Source organism: Pyxicephalus adspersus, chromosome 8, assembly GCF_032062135.1.
Source record: "Pyxicephalus adspersus chromosome 8, UCB_Pads_2.0, whole genome shotgun sequence".
Lineage (NCBI taxonomy): Eukaryota > Metazoa > Chordata > Amphibia > Anura > Pyxicephalidae > Pyxicephalus > Pyxicephalus adspersus.
This window is the reverse complement of record NC_092865.1, coordinates 5,345,785-5,372,376: the sequence shown is the minus strand read 5'-3', so window position 1 is coordinate 5,372,376 and position 26,592 is coordinate 5,345,785. Positions and strand designations below refer to the sequence as shown.

The 26,592-nt window shown below is 41.9% G+C and overlaps 2 protein-coding genes across 2 annotated transcripts in view; both read left to right on the top strand.

Moving 5' to 3' along the window:
• The window catches only part of LOC140337135 (FRAS1-related extracellular matrix protein 1-like), a 102,433-nt gene extending 84,788 nt beyond the window's left edge, over positions 1–17,645 (top strand). Inside the window, exons 27-34 of the mRNA XM_072420699.1 lie at positions 1,082–1,211; positions 4,982–5,054; positions 10,281–10,430; positions 12,788–12,942; positions 14,923–15,081; positions 15,883–15,998; positions 16,963–17,048; positions 17,342–17,645. Coding sequence (XP_072276800.1) covers positions 1,082–1,211; positions 4,982–5,054; positions 10,281–10,430; positions 12,788–12,942; positions 14,923–15,081; positions 15,883–15,998; positions 16,963–17,048; positions 17,342–17,532 — 1,060 coding nt within the window. The 3' untranslated portion in view covers positions 17,533–17,645. The remainder of the gene's footprint in view (positions 1–1,081; positions 1,212–4,981; positions 5,055–10,280; positions 10,431–12,787; positions 12,943–14,922; positions 15,082–15,882; positions 15,999–16,962; positions 17,049–17,341) is intronic.
• A 5,836-nt stretch (positions 17,646–23,481) lies between these two features.
• The window catches only part of C8H1orf87 (chromosome 8 C1orf87 homolog), a gene marked incomplete in the record, with an annotated part of 6,564 nt that continues 3,453 nt past the window's right edge, over positions 23,482–26,592 (top strand). The window contains 2 exon segments of the mRNA XM_072421183.1: positions 23,482–23,595; positions 24,679–24,869. Of these exon segments, the coding sequence (XP_072277284.1) occupies positions 24,763–24,869 (107 nt within the window).

The following is a 26,592-nucleotide window of genomic DNA, read 5'->3' as shown; positions in this document are numbered from 1 at the left end:
CAGGAAGGTTGAGTTGCAGGGTTACAAGGAAGTATAGTGTTGGGGCTAAAGAATGGGTTAGTGTTTGGGTTGCAGGAAGGGTTAATATAAAGGTAAAAGTGAGGTAGAGTGTTAGGGTTAAAGGGCTGAATAGTGTTGGGGTGAAAGGATAGGTTAGAATTAGGGTTGCAGGAAGGGTTAGTGTTGGGGTTAAAAGATTGGTTGTTATTGGGGTTGCAGGATGGTTTTATGTTACAAAGTGGGTATTATGCTGGGGCTAAAGGATGGGTTAGTTTTGGGGTTGCAGGAAGGGCAATGTTAGGGTAAAAGTGAGGTGTAACATTAGTGTTACTGGGATGAAGAGTGTTGGGGTTAAAGGACGGGTTTATGTTAGGGTTACAGGGTGGAAAAAGTACTGGGGTTAAAAGAAGGGTTATTATTGGGGTCGCATGGGTTAGTGTTATTGTTACAGGAGAGAATAGTGTCGGGAATAAATTATGGGTTAATGTTGGGGTTACATGGTGAGTATAGTGCTGGTGTTAAAGAAAGGGTTAGTACTGGGTTTGCAGATACGGTTAATGTTAAGGTTACTGTGAAGTTTAGTATTAGGGTTACAGAGAAGAATAGTATTGGGATTAAAGGATGGGTTAGTGTTGGAGTTTCAGGCGGTGTTATTGTTGGGGTTACAGGGTGATATTAGTGCTGGTGGTAAATAATGGGTTAATGTTGGAGTTACCAGAAGGGTTAATGTTAGGGTTATAGTGAGGTTTAGTGTTAGGAATGCAGGGAAGAATACTGTTGAGGTTAAAGGATGGGTTAGTGTTGGGTTTTACAGAGAGCATTATTGTTATGGGTACAGGAGGAGTTGGTATTGGAATTATTTGGAATGTTAGAGGTATATTGTGGGTCAGTGTAAGGGTTTCCGGGTGGGTTAGTGTGTTCTGTATTTGCAGTGCTCATGTTAGGGTTACAGCGTAGTGTTAGCTATAGAAAGAGAATGAGTGTTAGCATTCCTCTACAAGGCATAAAAGATTTTTTTTGTTTTTTGGACATATTGATCAATATCAATATAATTGGTGGAAATCTTTATGACCCTTTACAGCCTTGAACTGCAATGGTCAATCCTACAACTCGCTGAGCCGTATTATCGTATCTGTGAAAACGCGGGGACTCTCGCTATCAAGCTGGTGAGGACTGGGAGCAGTAGGGATCCGGCATTTGTTGGAATAAAGGTAAGATCCGTTCTGATCACTGTCAAAGGAAACAACAAGAGCTGCAAAATCTCCTTGTATTGTTTTAAAACTCACACCGCCAAACCAGGATTTCTGCTGTGCCCATTATTGGAGCAAAAATCACCAAAAACTAAACTTTGGACACTCTTTATAAATGATTCCCCTTTCAATTCACTTGTGAAATGCGTTTCTTTCCTATTCATTTCCTATTGTGACAGATGTGCACTTTTGATGATTGGCCACTAGGTGGCAGAAGGAATTATTGATTTAATAGGAGACCCGTCAGCAAAGTTCAGAGGAATGGACTGGGGGGATAAATACATTTTCAATAGAGCCCTATGCCAATAAATGGTGTTGGGCAGAAAATAGCAACTAGATTGTTATTCTGTCTCAGCATCAGATATGGGCAGTGCTTTGGATGGTCCCTATGCAAATAAAATCTGCCTAGGAATGTGCAATCCTCCAGAATGGCATTTACATCATGGCATTTTATTATTGTCATATCTATAAAAGTCAGTCCTTTGCTTGCATTAGGGACGCTGAGGAAGTTATATACAACACTCTGCCAGCCCCTCCCACTAGCCATGATCTGCCTGCATTGCAAAGAGAAGCACAGAAATCCAATAACATTATGAAATAAAGAAATGAGAATGGAAATGTTTTATTAAAATAGAATTAGTATATTGATAAAGATGGGAAAATGGTAGCAGGAAGACAAAATATAAGCAGATTCAACTGCTGCTTTAGACATGTGCCCACCAGTATAAGATACCCAGCACATCCTGGCATCCCCTGCCGTGCACAGGAGTTATATTATCCTCGCCTGGCCCATCCAAATGGCCATGGATCAAAACCAGAAAAATGAGAAAAAAGAAGATGACGGCAGCTGCAAAGGGACAGGTGACTGTATTTATAAAACAATGTGTGAAACGCGTCGGGTATCACAGTGATTATAATGAAAAATGGTTATTGTAATGGTCACATGTTGTGTATAGGTTTTTAAATTTAATTACTAACCTTTAAAGTCTCATTTGCTGTCAATGTTTACTACAGATGTCTTATGAAAATGTAGGACTCTATATTTTATGTCTGATGAGCATTTAGGCAGATGAGGTTATATTAGTGCAGAAGGGAGACCAATTTTTAGTTTTAAAGTTTAGTTCCATTTTAAAAGGGAAAAAATTCTCTATTTGCATAAAATATAAGTTATTAAAAAAATGAAAGATTTTCTGCATTATTCCTATTTTTTTCTTTTAACATTAACAAATGCCGATCCGGACATTCATTTGTCAATATTTCCATTATAAAGCGGCTCTCCGCATTTGCTTTCCTTTAAACAGTTCCCGAGCTTTCCTGTTACTCCGGGATTTTGGGGTTTAATACAACCAAATCTAGAGACGCTTTTTTTTCTCATTTTTTTTTTTTGCAAGTTGACGAGGAAAAAAAAAATCTAAAGTTTGGGGGCTTTCCGCAGGCTCAATCCTCGCTAAATCCTTCCAGCACACACTTCACCCGTTTCCCTGTGCCAAATCCTGGAAGGTGTTGGGCTTTGGAGGAAGATATGTATGTGGGGCCACCGGTTCTGTGTGCATGGACATGTAAAGAGCGAGATAACAGGCCTGCAAAAAATCTGCTTCAAGTCGATAAGCCGAGCCAAACGCAGCGACTGTGCCGGCAGATAACTCACAGCGCCTGGATTCTCGGTCAGGCCTGGAAATAAAAAAAAAAGACATCATTTTTTTTTTTTATTATTTTAGGGAAAACCTACTGACTTGTTTCTGCTATTCACTCATTTTTTGCTTGTTTCCTTCGGGGCTAGATTTGCATTCAATGTTTTCAGGGCACAAAAAATTATTTTAATTTTAAGGGCACGTATAAAATATAAATGCATTGGTGATGCAAAAATGTAGCAAAATGCCATTTCTCCTTATTTATTTGGTTATCATATAATTGAAATATCATTTTTTATCATTTTAGATTTTTTTTAGATATACAGGAACAATATTGAGACTTTTTGTGCATTTATCATAAAAAGTGGAAGTGATTGGATAGCGTGCTGTTCGCTGTTCAATAACCTTTAGTTACATAGGTTGACAAAAGACATAAGTCTATTGAGTTCCACCAAATAGAATAAATATGAATGTGGATAGATAGATAGATAGATAGATAGATAGATAGATAGATAGATAGATAGATAGATAGATAGATAGATAGATATAGATTTAAATATATAAAAGCTGCTTATTCTAGGGCTCCATTTTCATATTTAAATTATTCCCTTTTCAATTCACTCATAAATTTTGTTTTTTTCCTGTTCATTTTATATTGAGACAGCTGTGCACTTTCAACAACTGGTCACTAGGTGGCAGAACGAGTCATTGTTTTAATAGGAGACCTGTAGAACAATAAGACCATTGAATTCATCATCAGCCAATTTCAGAGGAATTGACTGGGGGGATAATTTATAAATAGAGCCCTCGGTTTAAAACTTAACACAGATGATCCAGAGGAAGGTGAAAAAAGCTCACAATGAATGGTCTAGCAGGGAATAAATTTCCTTCTCTAATGCAATCAGATATCCCCTGGATTTCCAGTGTCATTTTTATCTAAAATTTAATTCCCAGTTATAATTTATATTTATTATATTTTTTTTTAAGATCGGACGATAGCAGGTATTGCTTATTTATGAATATATTGTTATAGTAATATTGGGCTGCATGTCTGATCCAGGCGGCTTATTGGCTAGCACTCTTGCCTGTGCAGCATTGGGGTAGTAGGTTCGAATCTTGGCTAGGACACTATCTGCATGGAGTTTGTATGTTCTCTCCGTGTTTGCATGATTCTCTTCCAAGCACACTGAAAACATGCTGGCAGGTAATTGGCCTTAGACTGTGTTATAGACATATGGCTATGGTGGGGACATTAGATTGTGGATAGTTGATTATATAATAGGATCTGCAAAGCGCTATGGAATATGTCTGCGCTATATAAATGCAAGATTATAATATTTATGGAGCATGGAGGATCCTCTTTAGGAATCAATAATACACTCAATGATTCACCTCTCCAAAGCTGACTCAGTCCTGACTCATCACCGGCTACTGTACTTAAAATGAAATGGCTTTTTCTTTGAATATAGATCTATGGTGAAACCAACATTCACCAAACAATCTCTGGTGGTGAATCTTCCAGGTCTATGTGTTTCAATAGCAGTAATCGATCAAAGAATGTTTAGTGAATGTCCTATTCACTGCTTTACATATAGACCTCTATGCTTATTTCAGACATGTTGTAATTAATTTACAGCTGGCCTACTCATTTGTATTCAAATATTATTTTTATACTATTAATTAAAAGTTTTTATATAGTGCCAACATATTAAGCAGCGCTGTACATTAAATAGTGGTTACAAATGACAGACAGATACAGACAGTGACACAGGAGGAGAGGACCCTGCCCCGAAGAGCTTACAATCTACAGGTGGGGAAGCATCATTCAATCTGTTCTACTTCTGTCATTTTGGACTCTATTTTCAAAACAGGGAATCTGACATTCCCTCAAACATTCCCTGGTAGGAATCAATTACTGCCACTGAAACACATGGACCTGGAGGATTCCCACAAGTGAATGTTTAAGAGGAATGTCAGATTCACTGCTTTATAAAAAGAGCCTTATGTGTCTCACCACGATCCTGCATATGTGACAATGAATTATGTATTTGATTTGTGTGATAATATAAAATATATTAATGGAAATAAATCTGATTGAAGGTCCAAGAACTCTCTGCCCGACACGGCCTGGATTTCACACACAGCAGTGCCAGCCTCGTCCAATTTGACCCAGGTAACATTTTCTATCCATCCATTGGCCGATTTATTTGTTTATCTACTGTATTTATCTACATTGTCTCTCTTTCTTTTTATTTGTCTACCAATCACTTATTATAAAACTCTCTATATGCACGTATTCCTGATAATTCTATTATGAACGGAGAACCATCTGCTTCTGAATTTCAAATTCATTTTCTATTTAAAAGGATACCATTGTGGGTTAGAAAGTAATAGCTGTTTGTGTTGTTATTTACTTGTATTATCACCCTGTCAAAGCAGACATAAGAAGGATGTGACACTTACTCACTAAAGCTCAGGCGCCTTTTTTCTGCGCATTCGGGCAGTTCTGATTCTGGGTGTGCCTGCGCTCCCAAGCTTTATCAGTTTTGCCCATTCCACAGGCCAATAAGGAAATGACCTCTTTAACCATCCCTGGCTATTTAGCTAGCTCCACACACAGCACTAAGTGTTCGTGAAACGTGTCTCCACTAGTGCCGATCCCCCTATCTCTGCTAAGCAGTTCCTATACACCTGTTGGTTAATTCAGTGCTTTCCCGGTCCCACTCCGGTGTTAACCCCTTCTTGTCCAGCCTGATGTTTCCCAGCCTATTCCCTTGTGCTGTTCCAGTATTCCTGTCTGTCTGTGGATATTCCTGTGTCACCTGTGCCTCCTGTTGCTTCCAGTGTCTCCTGTGTTCCCTGTGTCCACAGTGGCCCCTCTGTCACTGGGGCCCCTGCATCCCTGGCAAATGACCCCTGGCGTGTGACCTGACCTCCCTTGATTGCTGCCTGCCTTTAACCCGGCTTTCCTCAACTTTCCTTCTGCTTTGTGATTTGGTACCGTGTTTTGCCCACTTTGGTGTGCCCAAGGCCTGCAACCTGGCAGTAACCAGCGGTGCAACCTCCTCACCACTAGAGGCTATGGAGAAGAACTATTTACTGCTTAGACCAGGGGTGGGCAAACTTTTTCAGTCAGGGGCCACAATAAAAAATTTCAAAGAGAGGCTGAACATGACGTCATGATAGCATAACCCCGCCCACTCTCCAATTGGAGATCTGAGCTTTTGATGTTAGAGTGGGAGGGTTGTGTGCAGGGACACAGCCTGCCCCCCTCCATGAGCCGGGATACCAACAGGGGACGTGTTCCGCGGCTCTGGCCGCTGTGCCCCCCTCACCAAGGTCCTTCTCCTGACCCTGCTTGCGGGGGCCCTGGCCAGAGCTGTGGAACACCCAAAGGGCTAGAGAAACAACCGTATTGGGCCGTATACGGCCCGCGGGTCATAATTTGTCCATGCCTGGCTTAGACTCTGCGCCTTGGCCCTTCTCAGGGCTCACACCACCTCTTTGCTAACTGTAGCACCCCCTAGTGGCCCTGTCCCCCCAAGCATGACAAAGGGTGAAAAAAAAATAGTGAAAACACTGAAGGGGATAGCTGCTTGTGTTGTTATTCACTTGTATTCTCATCCTGTCAAAGCAGGCATGGCAGTCAATTGTCTGGCTGTAAGGAGGTTGACCACCAGTCTTCTGTTGGAGCTCATATGTTAATATGTGACCCATCTCCATTGCTAAGGAGGGTGGTAATCAGTACAAAATCTTATAGTTCACATTCATTCAATCCCAATAGCACTGTTGGTATATGAGATTTTGGGAGATATGATTACTTCAACTGGAAGCCTGAGGCTCATTCTCCCACTTTAGCTGTGACGGGGGTAGAATACAGGTAAATATATATAATATAGCATTATAACAAGAGGGATTATTACAAATATTCAATGGTGTTATCTTCAATGCTGAAAACAATGACACTGGATCAAAAACCAAAAATTTCTATTAGGTAATGTGATCTTATCCTCCTTCCCAAAACTTGGAGGGAAGGTGAACAATAACACCTAGCAAAGGCTGACTGTGGGTCTGTATCCCAGCACCGGCCCAGATGGCATTTAAAGAAACTGGTTTTTACTTGGCCGCTGTTTTTCCCAGAGAGTTCAGCGGGGAATGTGAAATTCATTACATTCGTAGCCAGAGGATCACTTAACTCATCAGGATTAGGAGGAGACATCTGTTTTGGAGAGCTCGGTAATAATGTGACACAGGTGTGATATGAAAAGCAGCACAGAAAGTGTGGGAGAAATCCATAAACGGAGCGCCAGGCGGAATAAATTGTCACTTGCCGCCGGTCGGCTAACTATCTGCTAATAGTGGAGCGGCTGAGCAGGTTGTGTATTAAAGATGAACTGACTGAGGCTGCTAGGAAAATCGGAGAAAATTGTTTGCAGTCGGTGAACAGAATTCATGCGTTTGTTTTACATCAGAGGATTGGTAATGATAGTAATAAATGATTCCGTATACAAGGGGACAGATATGACTGGAGGGATGTATTGTATTCTTTGCTGCATATTTAGGGATTGTGTGTTATAGAGGGGCGGCTGCTTTATATCAGAATTAATCAAAGACAACAGACAAAACTTATCAATGTAATCTTTGTGTAAAATATGCACTGAAGTCAAAAATGGGTCACTGATTCCTCGCTTTCTTCTTTCATCCCTTCCTCTGTACCTTTTTTTGGTCTCCACTTTTTTTTCTCTTTCCTTTTTTCCCTCTCTACCTTCTCTTTCCTTCTTTTCTTTCTTTCTCCATTTTTTAATTTTTCCTTCATCCCTTCTTTTCCCCTTTACCTTATATTCTTTTTCCTCTCTTCTCTCATTTCTCCCCTTGTTTCTCCTCCCTTTTATTTTTCCTCCATCCATGCTTTCCCATTTCTTCCTTCTTCCCTCCTTTCTTTTTATCCTTCAATCCTTCCTCCTTTCCTTCCTTCCTTTCTTTAATTGTTTTCTTTATTTTTTATCTTTTGTTCTTTCATTCATTCATCTTTCATTCTTTATCTTTCCTTCTTTTTCTCTACTATTTGCTTCTTTCTAACTTCTCCCCTCCCTCACTTCTTTTCCCCTGCACCTTTATTCTCCTACCTTTCTTACTTTTCTCCCTCCTGTCTTCCTCCCTTCTCTCCTTTCTCCTCTTGTTTCTCTCTCCCTTATTTTTCTTACTTCCACTCTTTCTCTTTTCCTCCCTCCAACTTTTCTAATTCTCTTTCTTTTTCCTTCTTCCATTATTTACCTTTTTTCCTTATTCCCTCCCTTCTTTTTATCCTTTTTTTTCTCCTTCCTTCTTTTCTTTCCTCCCCCCAATCTTCATTGCTCTTTCCCCTGCCTTCCTCCCACACTCATATTCTCCTTCCTTCGCTCTCTCTCTTCCTTTCTTTCTCCCTTCCCTTCCATCTTTCCTTCCTCGCTGATTTCTTTTAGTCTCCACATTTTTCTCCTTCCTTCATTCTTTCTCTTTCCTTCGTTTCTTTATATATATTCCTTCCTTTTTTTCTCCACTTTCCTTATATTTGCTTCTTTCTTCCTTCTTTCCCCCTCCACCCTTATTTTCCTTTCTTTTCTCCCTCTTTTCCCTTCTTGTTTTCCTCCCTTCTCTCCTTCCCTGTTATTTTTCTTTCCCTCACACGTTTCTCCTCCTCTTTATTTATCCTCCTTCCATCAGTTCCCTTTTCTTCCTTCTTCCCTTCTTTCTTTTTATCCTTCCTTCTTTTCCTTCCTTCCTTCCTTCTTTAATTTCTTTCTTTCTTTTTTTATCTTTCATTCTGTTTAGCTTTACCTTTCCTTCTTTTTTTCTCCACTTTTATATTTGCTTCTTTCTTCCTTCTCCCCTCCCTTGCTTCTTTTCCTCTCCTACCTTTCTTTCTTATTTTTCCTTCTTGTCTCTCTCCCTTCTCTCCTTTCTCATTTTGTTTCTCCCTCAATTTTATTTTTCTTACTTCCTCTCTTCCTTCTTTCCTCCCTCCAACTTTTCTCATCCTCTTTACTTTTCCCTCTTCCATTATTCCCCTTTTTCCTTATTCCCTCTCTACTTTTTATCCTTTCATTCTCCTTCCTCCCTCCCATCTTCATTATCCTTTCCCCTCTATCCCTTCCTTCTTCCCGCACTCATATTCTCCTTCCCTCCCACTCTTTCTTCTTTTCTTTATTTGTATCTCCTGCTTCTGTTCTCCACTTCTTTTATGTTTGCTTCTTTCTTCCTTTCCTCCCCCTCCACCCTTATTTTCCTTTCTTCTTTCCCTCTCTTTTTCCTTCTTGTTTTCCTCCTTTTATTTTTCTTCCTTCCCCTATTACTTTATTTATCCATTTCTTCTTTCTTCCCTCACACTTTTCTCCTCCTCTTTATTTTTCCCTTTTCTTCCTTCTTCCCTCCCTTCTTTTTATCATTTTATTCCCCCGCACCTTTATTCTTCTCTCATCACCAACTCTTCCTTTTTCACCCACTCATGTTCTCCTTCATTCCCTCTCCTCCCTTCTCCCCCGTTTGGGATCTGATTGGCCAGGCTGGAATGATGTAACGCCTGCACATGCGCACGGGAAATCATTTATTCCCAGCAGCCAGCTTTGTTGGAATCATACGCTGAGATGCAGATGTGCAGATCAGTGTACTATATAGAAAAGATTGCAAACATGCAGGTAAGTTTGTTTCATTGTAGAAGAGACATCACCTGTCCGTTCTGCAATAAAGAACCTGCCAGCTCACATTTTTTAAATATAGATCACCTTCATGTGTTCATTATGTTTATACAATGGTTTAACTATGTGACAGCATTTCCCCTATAATGTGTTTGGCCCCAAAATAATGTAATGTGCCCCTTGGACCCAGAGGTGGTAAATTAAGGAGCAGGGCTGTCATGCTTTTACTATGGCTGTGACATCATCACCCTGGGTGCCGGAGGGCATTGTCCCACCACTGGCCCACTATCTACCTTCTGGCAATGCCAACTCAAACATGACCATCTCATCTATAAAGTTACATTGCTGCAGTCTGATCATTGGTGGAGCAGACTGAAAAAAATACTGCCCCCTGTCTGCAGCAGATTAATGGCATCATCCTAAATTAGAAAAGGTCACCTGATTGGAGCACAAAGAGTTCTTTATAATGATAAAACATGGATCTGTTCTGAAAAAGAGTTCTGTTTCTGTATATTGTAATTTGCATGACTTCAACTACCTAAAACAGCTGTTTCGATGTTTGGTAGATTTTGTTTTAAAGTCCCTCTTTTCTGATTGGTAGGAAGCCAAGGACCGCCCACAAGGATCCCTCTATGGTTAAATTTACCATTGGAGTGATGTTTATAGGAAGTCACATCAGTTTGCTTTAACTTTTGCTGAATTTTTTTTTATTCTTCTTTTTTCAGGAGTTTCCACAAAAACCTGGAACATTTACCTAAAGAATGATGGTTTGGAGGAAAATCACGAGCTTTTAAAAGTTATGCTGAGGACCCCAAAGAATGCCTTCCTAGGGAAGAATCAGGAGGGTACAGTGGAAATTGTGGATCCCAGAGACGGTGAGGGGGTATCACATGGATATTGTTCTATAGAATATAAGCCGTTGGCAGTTATCTAGAAGAAGGGGGACATTATAAGATATGATATCTATAGTTATGTGTATGGGGTAGATATTGCATCAGATAAAAGCCTGAGGAGACCGGCACTGGAGTTGTGAGAGGTCGGAAAAATTCACTTGTTTTTCCATTGTTCTTTGTGTATACCTACAGATAGGTACTGGTCAGACTTGGCTCATGATAAGGTGTCAAGGTGTAATAAGATGACAACACAAGAAAATAATGGCAGAAGTGCACATCAGATGAAAAATGTTAATATTCATTTTATTTTGATTAATTTACTGCTTTTATGAAAATAATCCCTGGTGATCCTGTCCTTGTTCAGGTACTTCCTGTTTTAGGGTGACAACTCTGTCTTTGTCTGTCAATTGTACTGCTATGTTGTCACCCTATCACAGCAAGAGCCAAATCACAAGTGCCTTATAGCTACCGATCGGCCTGGGTAAGGGACAATCAATGAGGACTGCTGGAGTAAGGAGTGGGGTAAGTATTGGACCAGATGGGGTATACCATGGGTGAGGTAGGGGGTGGCTTGCTTCAAAGGGCAATTAAAACATTTAAAACACAAATTTTTCCCCTCGCTCCCACAGTCTCTATTTCAATACCTGCCCCCTTTCTCCATCCCATAAATTACAAAAATCATGTTTCTTTTATTTGATCCAATGATGTCTTCACCTTTTTAATGACACCAGTGTGCAGTCCTCACTGATATACAAGAGGGCGCTCAACTAATGATGTCTGTGTGCCGTTCTGTGCATCATGCCATCAAATGTTTCACTGACAGCCTGGGCTCACAGTAAGTGAGTTTGATGGTGCAAATCATCATGTAAACTGGAAGAGCAATACCCAAATAGGAGGTGAGAATTGCAGCAAAATCTTGAATTCAAAACTTCGAGATGTTACAGTGCAGGCACTAAATGTTTACAGAGTGGACAGAAAGCCAGGAAGTTTTTAGACGAAATGAAACTGGGGCCCCAAATACACAGCACTCCCTGGGCAATGGTCTGGTTTGCACCACCCTATATGCTCACCCTGGAGGACACTTCCATAGGAGGTGAATATCAGGGTAGGTAAAATATAAGGAAGCTAGAGAGGGGGGCTGGGTTCTTTTTATTCTATATATACTTAGCTCATCTTGTAAAGATTTCACCATTCCACCATATACAGAATAAACTTTTTTGCAACTGTGTAGCCAAAAATTACCCATAGGCTCAATATTAAGGTCCTAAGGGGGTATTTAACTGAGCCGTGACCCCCAGTGCCCCCTCTGTATAACATCCCTGCTATACAAAACATCCTAATTCATCACAGAAGCCTCATTTTTTCCTTGTGACGTTCCTGCTGGGTTGCATTTTGCCACCTACTGTGTTTGGGATTTAAAGGATTACAATCCCTCACTGCTTTTGATATGCGCTACAAGATATAATTCAAGCCATAATGAAAGTGGAAAGAGACACGGTCTGCAGAAAAGAGCTGACATACGCGTTTTACTCTGCGGTTTACGCACTTCGGGGTGAGCGAAGGATGTGACAACAGTGACACCTGCTGGACACAGATTGTATAACCACGAGGGGGTACTGGGAGTCTTATAGGGACTCTATACCTCCAATGGTAACATAGGAGTGTGATATAGGGAATAGGAGAATATTTACATGACATTCACCACTATGGAGAATGTCTGTAAAGATCAGGAAAGTAATTGCTTGTTGTTTCAATGTCTTTTCCCTAATTTAGCTAATAAAGCTTTGCTCTATTGCAAAACAAAAATCAAATACATGTTTTTGTTTTTTTTATCTTTTGTTACATCTGATCTCTTGCCGCCACTTTCCATCCACATGCACTCCAGCAATAGCTGCATGGCACTTATCAGGTCTGGAGGGTGACAACAGTGCATCATGTCCGTGTGATATGTACTGTAACAGCTATAGGTCCCATTGGAAGCCCATGTGACAGGGTGACAACACAGGAGTTCAATTGGAAGGCAGGGCATGAGCGTTGTCACCCTGTAACAGGAAGTAACAGGAGAGACCTGTGGGAATATGTCCCATGTGAAAAAAGTTGCTGCATTTTAACTTTCATATATTGAAATGCTTTTTCTTTATTTATTTTTTTTTTAACTTTAAGCTTTGTTTTAACTTTAAACGTTAAAGGGCCCTGTATCTGTTTCATCTGTATCATGACATGACAGCCAGGTGACTTAGTCTTTTCTGTAGGAGGTTGGCAATGACATCCCCTTCTCAAAATTTTTTTATAAAATTTTAAAAAATGGTCTTCTCCGTCTTAACTTTTTTTTTTACTAGGTCAGTGCGGAGTCGCCAAAACAAGCACGAAGATCACCCAAATTCGGTTTACGAATCCCCGAGCCTCCAGCCAAGGCGTCCCTCGGACTTATCATTCCGCACCCGCCATCGACCGCCCGGGACAGCAGCCGGCCTTTGCTGAAAGTGGCGTCCTGGTACGTTCATAGAAAAAATAAAAATCACTCAGCATTAATAAGCGGAGAAGTAAATGAGGAGGAATAACTCATCTCTAATTGATAGTCTTCTTCCCAGCAAATGAAAATCTTGTATGGATTATTGCACAGATCTAATTATATCATTACGCCGCTCCACGTACGCCGAGTGGTCGGTATAAATTGGGGCCGCGACTGACATTCCCTCTTAAGAGGGCTCGGGCCTCCGGGGGCGATTTAATTAGCGCAGACTGATGAAGATGACACCGGGCTCCTTGATGAGATTAAGACCCTTATGGAGGGGAGTGGCAAAAAAAGCATCTTCAAGTCTCCAATAATTCAATAATTGGGAGGATGGAGCTCTCCGAGGTCGTTTCTTGCCAACGTTTTAAAACGCAGATTTCAGCAATACTTAAAGGGAAAATATAGATGAATATAGTGAATGTAAAGTGAATCAGATATATTTTATAGTATGTGATACCTATCATGGGGGTCCCAGTACTTCCCCTCCCAGCTTTTTACCCCTCCAGAAGGACGGCACCTTCCGGCAGGGTCTCCATCTATTTCTAGGACTGGGATGCTGGCTCAGACATGGCGTGTGATTTCTGGAGTCCGTGCAAATCTTGGCTGTGGCCATAAGGGCAGGTTCAGACCTACAACTGGATCAGGGGATCCCATGTGGCTCCCCGCATCTGGCACCTTGCCAGGGGGTCACTACGCACCAAGGTGAACCAGCATCAGCACATTTGACAACTGGTGGCAGTAAGTGGTATTGCACGGCTCACTGCCACCCCCATTCGTTCTCTATGGGGCTTCTTATTAATATTATTTATTATTATTAAACAGGATTAATATATTGTGGCAACTTATTACACAACGCTGTACATTAAATAGGGATTGAAAATGCCAGACAGATACAGTGACACAGGATGTGGAGAGGTCCCTGCCCCGAAGAGCTTACAATGTAAGAGAAGGGGGGAAGTATTTAGGGAGGCAGTGATTAACTGCAATCGGTAACCGCACTACAACCTCACCGCCAGTCTGAATATCGTCTGAATGTATGAAAGAGATCAGCCCCCTCATTGCACCTTTTGGTTTGTTACAATGTTGCAATCTGATTTCTTGGGCTCCTCAGGGGAGTGGCTATAAGTAGCTTCTATCAGCCGCAGCCCCATTGAGAATGAATAGGGGCATCAGTGAACGGTACAGTAGCACACACTGACAAATCTTCAGGCGCTGGGTCCTTAGGAACAAGCGCTGCAGTAAGAGTGACCAAGCAACTGGCAAGGTGCTAGACGTCGGGAGTTGCAGGGGATCATTTGATTCCTAGGCTGGGCTTAACCTAGCCCTAGGGAGAGAAGACTTGATGTTTTATTTTTTTTTTTTACATTTTTGGTTTTTGCTGCCTTCACCTGATGAGCACACTTTATGTTCTGGGAGGGCAAAAATCCTGCAAAGTAAGAAGGATCACTTAAGCATTATTGTAGTGCAGCACAGCAGCTGTGCTTTACTGCTCCTCCTTACAATGCAAGTCTATGTGTCAGCTGACACAATAAAAACAATGCACTCCCTCTGCGGCTGATCCTTTATATCAACAGATGCTAAGCAGAGGGACCCTCGTTGTACTAAGCCACTGAGAATCCCTCTAGTGGTGGATACTAGGAAATACACATATAAAAAATTCTTGTTCATTTGTTTTGGCTTGGCTGCTTTGATTAATGGGTGTTGGGGTGGGGGTACCATATAGGGGGGTAAATGTTCAGTGTGAGCATGGCAAGTGTTATATTACTAAACCAAATGGCAGGGAGTAGGGCAGCGATACATTTTATGCAAAACTGCAGGTACTGCAATATGTTGTCACCCTCCAGGTGTACATGATTGCTTTATATGGCAGGTAATGAATGTACATACTGAAGTACAGTTTGAGTCGCCCTTTATCTTATCTGCATCTGATGGTGATGGTGTCTGTATTCTCTTTTTCAGTATCATGGGATGATGCCAATGAACGGAGCTCAGCAAACCCGCAGAAGAGGAGAAATCTGGTTGGTTGGAGCTCCGCACAGTCTATCCAATCCAGAACGTCCCCAACATGACTCCGCCATTCCAAACTCTATAGGCCAATCAAGTAATGAGACACAGCAGGTATTATTTTAGTAAATACTAACAGTAAACATATAAAAAGAGAACAGTGTTTCTAAACAGGCTGCATCCTCTTGTTTACATTATTATATGCTGTGTATTCTGCTTTAGGGGAGTTTTAATGCAAAATGATCACCTAAGGCTAAAATGCAACTTTTAGGTAAACTGGACAAAATCTTAACTGTAACTTCAGAAACCTTTCAATAATGACGATATTTAAAGGTGAGACCTTGAGAGAACTCAGTAAACCACCTCCCCAGAACCCATAATTATTATTAGTCCATATATGGGCAATGATGTCAGGGAGAACTCAAGAAAGCCCCTGCTCAGGATCCAGTTATTTGTTAGTCCATATATGGGCAATGATGTCAGGGAGAACTCAGAAAAGCCCCTCCCCACAGTTCATAGTCAATATTAGTCCATATATGGGCAATTATGTTAGAGGGAACACAGGAAACCCCCCCCCCCCTCTGCTTTCATAGTTAATGTTAGTCTATATATGGGCAATGATGTCGGAGAACTCATAAAAACCCCTTCCTAGAGTTCATAATTAATGTCAGTCCAGATATGGACAGTGATGTCAAAGGGAAAATTCCATATTTACCATTAGTCCGATGAGTTATAAAGTCCAACAGACCCTCAGTGGAACCCCTCCCCACAGTTCATATTTGGTATTTTAATCCATATATGGACATTGTTGACATCGAGGACCCTGAGGGAATTCCCTCCTCAAAGTCTATATTTGATATTAGGCCATATATAGGCAATGATGTCACATCTCTGTCATCCTCTACTTGCCTGTAGGGTGAGAAGCGAAGAAGATGTCCTGCAGGGTGGACACGACACCAGAAATTCTGCTATTATCTGAACTCCAAGAAGAAGAACACCTGGGAGGACGCGGAGAAGGACTGTGCACAAATGTGAGACCCCAACACACCTTTACATCTGAATCTCATTGTATTACAATATGAATAAATTATATGATTCTATCTCTGGTATTGGGGTGCTGTGACTTAACAAGGAGGTCTTGCAGTGCTGGAGTCCTGAACTCATTACCCACCACCAGGGCGGCCATCAGGGGGGCTCCAGGGGTACGTCTGTACTGGAGCCCGATCCAAGGACCTGGACTTTTTCAATGCTGGAACATGGGGGCGAGGGTCCGGGAAAGTTAGTTAGTTAGTATGGGGCCGAGAAATTTTTGATAGTGGTCCTGCCCACCAGGACAATGTCCGAAAGATTGTATATTCATGTCTGAGCACCACCAAGTGTTCAACTTCCCAAAAACATCCTGCTAGGAGAGTCCTTAAGTAGGACAAGAACAGGTGTGATGAGGACAAGGACAGGTGTGATGAGGACAAGGACAGGTGTGATGAGGGCAAGGACAGGTGTGATGAGGACAAGGACAGGTGTGATGAGGACAAGAACAGGTGTTATAAGGACAGGGGCTGGTGAGATGGGGACAAGGATTAGTATGAATAGGATATGAATTGGTGTAATGGGGACAGGGACAGCTGGTAAGGGCACAGGGACCGATATGATGGGCACAAGGACTGGTGTGAAAGGCGCAAGGACTATTGTGATTGGAAAAGGAATAGACTGGGTCTATATTGTAGATCACAAATCATTATATAGCTATTACCTACATTTGAAAGATATTGAGTATTATTCGTCTCTCAGAACATTATAAGGACATTATAAGGAACATGCAATATAACACACATCAATGTGCCCCCATGTATCAGCAGGACGGAGCTATGAACCCCCAGAATCACATGATCACAAAACCTTCAGAGCCTGGACATAGAATTGATGCCGGGGCACAGAAATATTTAAATGTACATGGGTTGTGTTCTCAAATATTCACCCCTCTTCTCTATATTTCAGGCCCAACAGCCATTTAACAAGAGTACAGTCAGAATCAGCAATGAGGTGGCTCTGGAATTTCGCCAAAAAGAAACCATTTTGGATTGGTAAGATAAACCTAAATCAGATTTGGGTACCAGTACATCTTGGAATAGGGTTGAAATAACGGGAATGGAAAGAAAATTATTATATCCAGCCAGTAGGTGGAGCTGTAGGCTTCCCTATTTGTGGTTTTATTTTTCAATACCTTCTGTTATAAAATCTCTGCAGAGAGACTGCTGCTTCCATGTAGAGAGTGGGAGTCAATATCTGCAGCATGCTGGCAGGGGACAGGCTTGTCTTCATTATATTCTAGCAATGATTACCACTAATGCACTGTTTTTATTATTTGTACTGCCAGGTCTGCTATCAGCTGAGGGACACTCACCCCGGGCACCTGGACAACCCTGGATCTCTGGAAGCTTCAAACCATCCCCTTCTTTCTCACCTAAAGCCCCGGAGGGAAGCTGCATCCTGATCTGGAGGCGGAAAGAATGGACGGAGAGAAGCTGCACAGAGAGACACAGATATGTCTGCTCCACACCGCTATAAAGCCAGTGAATCATGAATTATGAATCATTGAAAAATCATCTTCATATGAAATGTTTCACTTTTTATTTTTTTACAATTTCTACCAATAAATCCCAAATTCTGACAACAGCAAATTGTTTTATTCTCATATTCCGATCCTCTCTATGGAGACCAGAATTCCTTCTAAAGCAACAAGATTATCCAGGAAATGCTGCAGCGGTGCTCAAGTCTTTGCTTGGTGATGCTGATCTCGTGCAGGACCCGTGCAGCCACTTTTAATCTACGAGAAGTGGTGCAGTTGCTGCACTAGGTTATTTTGTTCAAGTCTCAGCAAAGACATTATGTGCATGGAGTTTGTATGTCCTCCCTGCGTTATTTCTTCCCATATCAAACGATAGGTTAATTGGCCATGCACCACTAGTGACTATGATGGGGCCCTTAGCTCCTCTGATTGACAATCACATGACTCTCAGCGTTGCATGATAAACCCCAGCACAGCCCCCTCCCGCTTTGCATGTTGTAGACCCCTCTGCTTCTCTGTGCCGACCCAGCTCCCTTGTCCCTCCCCCTACATAATCCTATATATAGCTGCTTTGGAGGGGAGGGATTCTGTAGTGTGCCATTTGAATGTGCCAGAGCTGCTGACATCAAATCCAAGATGGCGGCACCCAGCAGCAGTCTCTGGGCTTCTGGATGTCTACATGAGGGCAAATCCTGCAGGTAAGTGACATGTATACCATGCATTGAATGCACCTATAGTTGTTGGAATGAAAGATGATGGTGACAGGGTCTCCTTGAAGCCCAACCAAAGCTAAAAAATGGCTACAAGTCCCCCGAATGCCCTTTATGCATTTGTTTCCATTTTTGTTTTATTACTCCATTACCTGTGGCACATATTTGGAGCCGGTCCCTGGAAAATGTCACTCCAGATTCCATGAGAGGGGGGTCCATGGCCACCCAATGGGTGCAAAAGAAAAATACCAAAAAGATGAGAATGGCCATGGAGAACACAGACCTGGTATTGTTGCAGGGAACTATGAAATGCATTTTGAATATTGGTGCCGGATTCATGGAGGTTGAGGTGCACCAATGATCCGTTTTTGGTTTCAGGGTTGGGCAAACTGGGCAATTACCCAGGGCCCCTACTTTGTTCAGAGCCCCAGTTAATGGAATAGCTGGGGGTGCAGGAAGATGGAATTCAGAGCCTTTGGGACTCCTTTATATTTGTCCCATTTTGGCTACAAATGTCCCTGAATCAATTCAAAATAAATGCACCTTGACGCATGCAAACACGCAGCTTGCAGTGCAATGGGTTGTGGTGTGAATGGGCCCTGCTGATAACGTCTCGCTTTGTGTAGAGTCCGGTAAGGACAGCTCTCGGATAACAGCCGCCTTTCATTATGTATTCATCAGGGGATGGTATGCGGGTTCTGAAAAGTGGTGACAATGCAGATTTATGTCTGGTACATTTTAAAAAGGTCGCGTTAACCAAGAATACAGAAAGCTTTAATCTCATCTCTGTGACTTAATGTATTCCGCGAGGAGGGCCGCCAACCGCCGATATCGTATTGTTTGAACAGAGAGCTTCATAGAATGATGAGATAAACAATGACGGGACGTGAACGGAGGATGATTGCATCTAAGTTTTATGGGATCTGACACCAGACGTGAAACCGCTAACCTGGGGGGTAACTAGATATCGGTGGACATTTTGGATGGACCCCCACTTCCTTGCATCATCATTCATGGCTGCATTGCAATCTCTGCAACCATCGCCACCACTGCAGGTTGCCCTGGCAGCTTTTATAAGAAACCCCTTACAGGCACCATTTTCTGAACTGTTGCCCAAAGGTTAAATGCCATGTGAAGTGCCAGTGAACCATTTCCTTGGGGGAGATGCTACAAAAAGCTTATACCTGCAGTAATCCTATAGAGAAGGAATGGGGGGCAGTGCCAAATCTGCCGAGGCTGGATCCTTAAGAACCAGCTCAATGGAGCTAAGGACTAAGCAACGGTGCCAGCTGCAAGGAACAATGTAGGGAAGTGGTCAGGACCCTTTTTTTTTGCATATGGTTGCATGCGGCTTTGGTTCCCAAAACTGACATACTGGTTTTACCCACGCGGTTGTAGCCTGAAGATCTGCTCTGCGCCCACTTTGTAGAGGTGCAGCAAGGCCGTAGCCTAAAGTGGTAGGATGTGACAGATGGAAACCCTTAGTAATGGGCACAGTAGGTGTACAGACCCAGAAACTCAACTCAGAGATGGTATGAGCTCCTCATAAGACTTGGCAACTCAGCATAGTGAATATTAGTATTACTTTCAGTACTTATATAGCGCCTACATATTACACAGCGCTGTACAAAGTTTATAGTCAGGTCACTAGCCATCCCTCCAAGAGGCTCACACTCTAATCTACCAACCATAGTCATATGTCATTAACACAGTCTAAAAAAAGTCAATTTTAGGGGAAGCCAATTAACCTAACTGCATGTTTTTGGAATGTGGGAGGAAACCTACACAAACACGGGGAGAACCTGCAAACTCCATGCAGATAATGTCCTGGCTGAGATTCGAACCTGGGACTTAGTGCTGCAAATGCCAGAGATGCTACTAAGCCACCATGCTACTTGTAATAGTAGAGACCCTTTATAATGGGCATAGTGCATGTACAGACCCAGAAATTCTGTGCAGGGATGGCAGGAACCCATCATTATTGCAGCACCTCATAATTGGCACAGCAGGAATACAGACCTAGGAACTCATCACACTGCCACGTGGCTGGTTGAAACCCCCTTGATGGGTGTGGAAGGTGTGAAGACCTGGAAATTTAATTCAAGAACATTGGAAGGCTCCTATAATGGGCACAGCAGGAATACAGACCCAAGATCTCAGCACACTGGCACAGAGATGGTTGGAACCCCCTTGATGGGCACGGAAGCTGTACAGACCCTTAAACTCAGCTCAGAGATGGCAGGGGCCCCTCAGACTGGGCAAATCACATAGACAGAACTAGCAACTCAGCATAGTGATAGTAGGAACCCCTTATAATGGGCACAGCGGGTGTACAGGTGTACAGACCCAGAAATTCAGCGCAAGGATGTCAGGAATCCATCGCTGGAACACCTCATTATTGGCACAGCAGGAATACAAACCCAAGAACTCAGCGCACTGGTACAGGGATGGTTGGAGCGCCAGTGATGGGCATGGAAGGAGTGCAGATCTGGGAGTTTGGGGATAGTGGAGTAGTAGTAGAGATATATTAGGATCAGATCCAGGAACTGGGCACACTGGCACAGGGATATGATGGGCGCAGAAGGTGTGCAGACCTGCAAAGACTTTCAATGTGCATTTGCCAAACCTAAAGGCAAATAAAAAAAAGAGATTTTTATTGTTGAGGTTTATATAGACATAAGGGTGTAGAAAATTGCTGAGTTCACCCTCCAATGATGGACCAATCATTGCTGAGCGGTTGTTTTGCCCCCCATTTTCTCTGTAATCCTCTCCACAAATTCCCTTGCACTTCTTTATTCCACTTAATGGTTTCATGTGTCTGTGATTACTTCAAACTTTTATGTATCCAAACCCAGCTATCAGACTGCTAAGCATTCTCACAAGAAGAAGATAATGAAGTGGCTCTATGGATGAACTTGTGGCCACCATATTCCAGCCCCATTTGATTATAAAACCTGTAAGTCTCTGATATTTTATATTTGCCAAGCAGCCAAATTTACTTTCCCCTTGGCTCTGACAGCGTAGTAAAACAAGGGAAGATATGTAAGGTGGAAGCAGCACGTCCATCATCCTGCCGAATTTTGAAAAGGTCAGGCTGGAACAGAATTCTGCGCTATAATCCCACATAACGCAAATCCTTTACACCTGTATGGCCGTCTAGAGGGTTATATAAATCCCGTCGCTGGTTCGTCACTCCAAACTATAATTTAAGGAAAGGTAGTGCATGGAGAGAATCATCATTTCATCCAGCAATAAATTACCAGTTATTACTTTAATTGGGCTCTTACTCATGGTACAATATTGCTCAATTTTTCCACTTTAGGAGTCATTTCCAGGACAAAATACAAAGCTGTGTAATAAATATAAAATGAAAATCTGTTTATCTGCTTTTTGTTCAGGATACATTTATTGGAAGAAAGTTGTCCATTACAAAGTTTAGAGAAGGGTGACGCAGTCTGTGATACAATTTGTGTGTTGTAGATATAAAGCGAAGATGGTCCCCGCTTGCTTGTTTTCTGTATACAGTAATCAGAGCCCGAGCAACCATAAGGCAACCCCAGGAGCCAGAGGTGTAGCTACAGACCCATGGGGTGCAATGTGGAATTTGTATCTTGGTCCCCACTTCTGTGGCAGCTCCAATGATCTTCTAAATAAAATTCCCCAGTGCCAATTTGGACCAATCCTTTCATTTTGTACAGGCCACGTCACATCAGGAACCCCCACTCTACACAAGGAGCTCCCCAATTCTCCCCTTTAGAGGCACTCGCGTGCCTCCAATCAGCTGTGACTGCAGGTACCCATGCTCCCGGGCTATACTTATAAACCCAGGGAGCATGGAAACCTGCACTTCAATGCAATCCTTGAAAACGGTCCGCCGAAATTATGCAGACCCATTTGAAGTTCGCGGAAATGTTTGTGATAATGTCAGAGGCATTCTAGCTTATCCCTAGTTAACACTTGTGAAAATACTGCATAAGCCTTAGAATACCCATACATGTTTTTGATGTAAAAGACACGATTTTGGTTACATTTTGGATTTTCAGCCAATAGGGACCTGTTATGGGGACATGTTCTTGATCCTGGACTTGTTCATTCTGTGTAATGATACAAAGTATCCTCTGCTAATCACATAGATCTACTGCCATCTAGTGGACATCAGTGTTACAGACACATGCCAATGTCTTCCTAAATCAACACTCTTGATTTACACCCATAAAAGCTATTATCGGTAATCTATTTAAATATGTAAAAAAAATTTTTTTTACCTATTTAAAAAGTTACCTTGAAAACTAAGATTCCATTTTTTAATGATGAATACAAAATGTAATTTATCCTATGGAGAATGCATCATCCGGAGACCCCCATGGTGGATGATAACACAGAAAATGCAACAAATAGACCAAAAAATAAGTGGGAAGTATGGCTGAGCAATCAATATCAGCTAGGTGACATGAATCATAATTTTTTTTACATTAGGTTATAAAGAAATAAAAAATCATTTTACATTATTTTAGTCCTATCTACAACACTGTGATCTTGCTTTTTTTCTAACAGGTTCACTTAAAAGAAGCTTTCTGATTAGCTAGATAGTAGCAACATCATATAGACATGCAAAGAGGTGAACATGGTAACATATAACCAGTGTCATAATCTGTTTTGGTTTATAAAAATAAAGTAAATTGAACATTAGAACCCTTATATTACTTTAGATTATCTGATTCATCTGCCATAGAATATGTATTTCTCCTTATTCAGTCCTCCTATCTGCACAGCACAATCCAGCCTCTTTCAGGACCTGATTTTTTCTCTGCTGCAGTTCAGTAACAATAAGAAGTCTTGCTCCTCCCCTAAAATGTGATTGGACAGTAAAGGAGAAGCAGCAGACTGATGAAGTCACCTCTCTCCTCCTTTAAACATGTTCACTTCTGATTGTGCTGCTTCTTCCAAATCATATGAAGGTACTTATTGTACTCTGCTTGCATTTAAATAAATACACTGAGGATGTATTCGTGAATACAAAGCTGTATATTGTGCGTCTTTTACTGCTGCCAAGTTTTGCTTTATAAAACTCAGATAAACTTTCTTTGGCAGAAGATAAACACAGAGTGAATGTTATCACTGCCTACCAAACCAAACACAAGACATGCAGCGGTGTGTAACCGTCCCAGACATGAATGTGAGTAATAAGCTATGGCTGTGCACAGGATCGGGGTGTGTGTTTGCTTCCTACATAGTAACCAGAAATAAAACTTCACAACTTGTACAGAGAATCCAACAGATTCCGCAAAGAACATTCCGTACCGGAGTCCTGGGCATGGATCTCACTAAGTAGCATTGGATGCAGAATCGCAGGTGAGTGGGGGGTTGGTAGCTCTATGCCCCCCTATGTTCGAGGATATTTCATTCATAATATTAATTCACAGTCAGTGTTGATTTGTTTTATTATCAGGCAATAATAAACAGTGTGATCTTCTTTCCTTGTAAGGAGATTATTATATAGATAATTTTACTTTTAATCTTTCAGCATTGCAAAATACTTCCATTCCCTCGGATTTATAATTGCTGTAACTTAAAACATCATCATCATTTCCAAGATGTAAAGCCCAACACTCCAATTAATAAAGATTTGGAGAACCATGTGTATGTAAGCGCTAAAATAAAAATGTCAGATCATCTGAAATGTCTCAAGGTTCACTTTATTGAGAATGAATAAAGTCCGACATGTTGCAGGGCAGCAACTTCCCCTTCATCAGGGTTCTTATTGTAGACACTTAAGGTGGACCAATCACGGAGAGATGATGGAAGCTGCCATTGCTGAGATGGTTCAATATTATACAGATTGCCTGGATGGTGTTCTGATCCTTGACTTTTATTATCTTCTGAAGCTCTGACCTGTAATCAAGATGCAGCTCAGGTGTTCAGCTGTCGCAGTTACCTGAGTGCTTAATCCAGGTGTGACTGCAACTACTGAAACTAAAAAGTCAGCTTTACATAAGATTAGCATTCTTTAAAGTGGGTTCAGCAATGGAAGTTTCCATTCCATCATTTCCATTTTCCATTTCCATCATTTCTTAGTGACAGATCAACCTTAAATGGTAAAATAAAAACCCTGATGAAGAGGAAGTTGCAGCCGTGCAACGTGTTGGATTTTATTCATTCCCAATAAAGTGAACCTTGAGAGAAGATTCCAGGTGATCTGACATTTTTTATTAAGAGCTGCCATACACATTGTTCTCTAAATCTTTATTATTTGGAGTGTTGGGCTTTACATCCTGGAATTGATAATATTGAAATAATGACGTCTTTGTAATCTTTTTGGGGCAATGGAAGCATTTTGCAATGCTGGAATATCTCAATTATAATATTGCTTTTCTAGTCTTTGGGTGCTGATGGAGACACCCAATGTTGATTTTATTGTTCAATGTTTTTTTATAGGTGATGAAGAAGACAGGATGAGATCCCCGATGTAGCAAAAGTTGCCTATATTACTGAGAATTTTTGTAACTCCATGGAAGGGTCATGTCTCACCACAAAAACCCTTCTGAGGTCGGCCAACAAATGCCCAAAACGATTGTAAAGATTGTTGGGAGTAAATATATGCGATGTCCCGTTGATAGGTCCGAATGGTAAGTGTTGTTCTGGTTTATAAAAGGCTGGTCCACCTTAAAGTGATACTTACCTTACAGGAGGGTCTGGTGGTCGCACAGGGTCAGTTTTAGATTTCAACGTAACATACTTGATTATCTGGCACTAAAATGACTTGGCAAATATGTGGGACCCCATATGCGCACCATTCCATTTTCTTGCATCTCTAGCCATTCTGTCAATTTGGGCCCTGAAGAAGGTGGGGGGCCACGGGCAATTGGCCACTTTGCCCTATCCTAAAAAATCCTCCGGCACCCAAAGGGATTCCTTACCTCTTCCATACTCCGTAAATTGGATCTCATTACTATAATTCCAGGACTAGCTGCCCCCACAGTGTTCTGGATTTTCCTGTTCTCTTTGGCGTCTTCCCCATATAGAAAATATAAAAAATAAGCAATTATATTTTTGTATTTATTGCAGACAACAGACCTGCTGGATCCTCCGCTTCTTGTTCTACTGATAAAGTTACCATTAGGACAGGAAGTGAGTAGAAATATCCTTCAGGGGCTTAGACAGTAAAGGGAAGAAAAATGATGGCAGTTTTAGCCTTTCCCCCACTTTATTATTATTATTTTTTATTATTATTATTTTATGTTTCTGAACTTCCTACTCTGGTTATAAATTGAGTAATCTCCCCTATGGGGACAATGGGGGCCCTTTCCCTCCTCTATCCAATGATCATGATTGAGTGGTGATTGAGCAGCCTGGGGATTCTAATGCTGGATATTCTCTACTATCTGCAGCTCACAGAGATCAAGCAGAATTCAGGAATGTATCAGTACTGTTAATAACACTGTTATGTGTCCTTCCCCTCAGGCACTTGTCTTGGCGTCACCTTTGACTTTGCCCTCTCATTTACCCCCCATATTCAGAACATTTTCAGGTCCTGTCACTTTCACCTGAACAACATCTCCAAAATCCGCCCCTACCTGTCCCCTGAGACCACCAAACTCCTTGTACATGCTCTTATCATCCCTCGTCTGGACTACTGTAACCTCCTCCTCTCTGGTATTCCACTAACCCGACTCTTTCCTCTACAATCTATTATGAATGCTGCAGCCAGACTTACCCATCCTTCCCACCTACCTACCCCATACATAGCCTTCCCACCTACCTACCCCATACACATCCTTCCCACCTACCTACCCCATACACACCCTTCCCACCTACCTACCCCATACACATCCTTCCCACCTACCTACCCCATACACAGCCTTCCCACCTATCTACCCCATACACAGCCTTCCCACCTACCTACCCCATACACAGCCTTCCCACCTACCTACCCCATACACATCCTTCCCAGGTCATCCTTCCCAATGACCTATTAATAATGACTTCCTCATTCGTAACCTCCACACACGCACGGCTCCATAACTTTTCTAGAGCTGCCCCGAATCTCTCCTGCTCCTACCTCAAAAAAACCCAGTGCTTCAACCTCACCTACCCGTCTCCTTCTGTTCCCTAAACCCTCACTACTTCCCACCATTCCATATCCCCCTCCTATTGTGTGATACTTCCCCACCTCTTAGATTGTAAGCTATTCAGGGCAGGGTCCTCTCCTCCTGTATCACTGTCTGTATCTGTCATTCATTTGCTATTTCCTATTTAATGTACAGCGCTGCATAATATGTTGGAGCTATATAAATACTCTTTAATATTAATAAGTTGCATACCTAGATAATGTCAGTCCTGGTCTTCAGG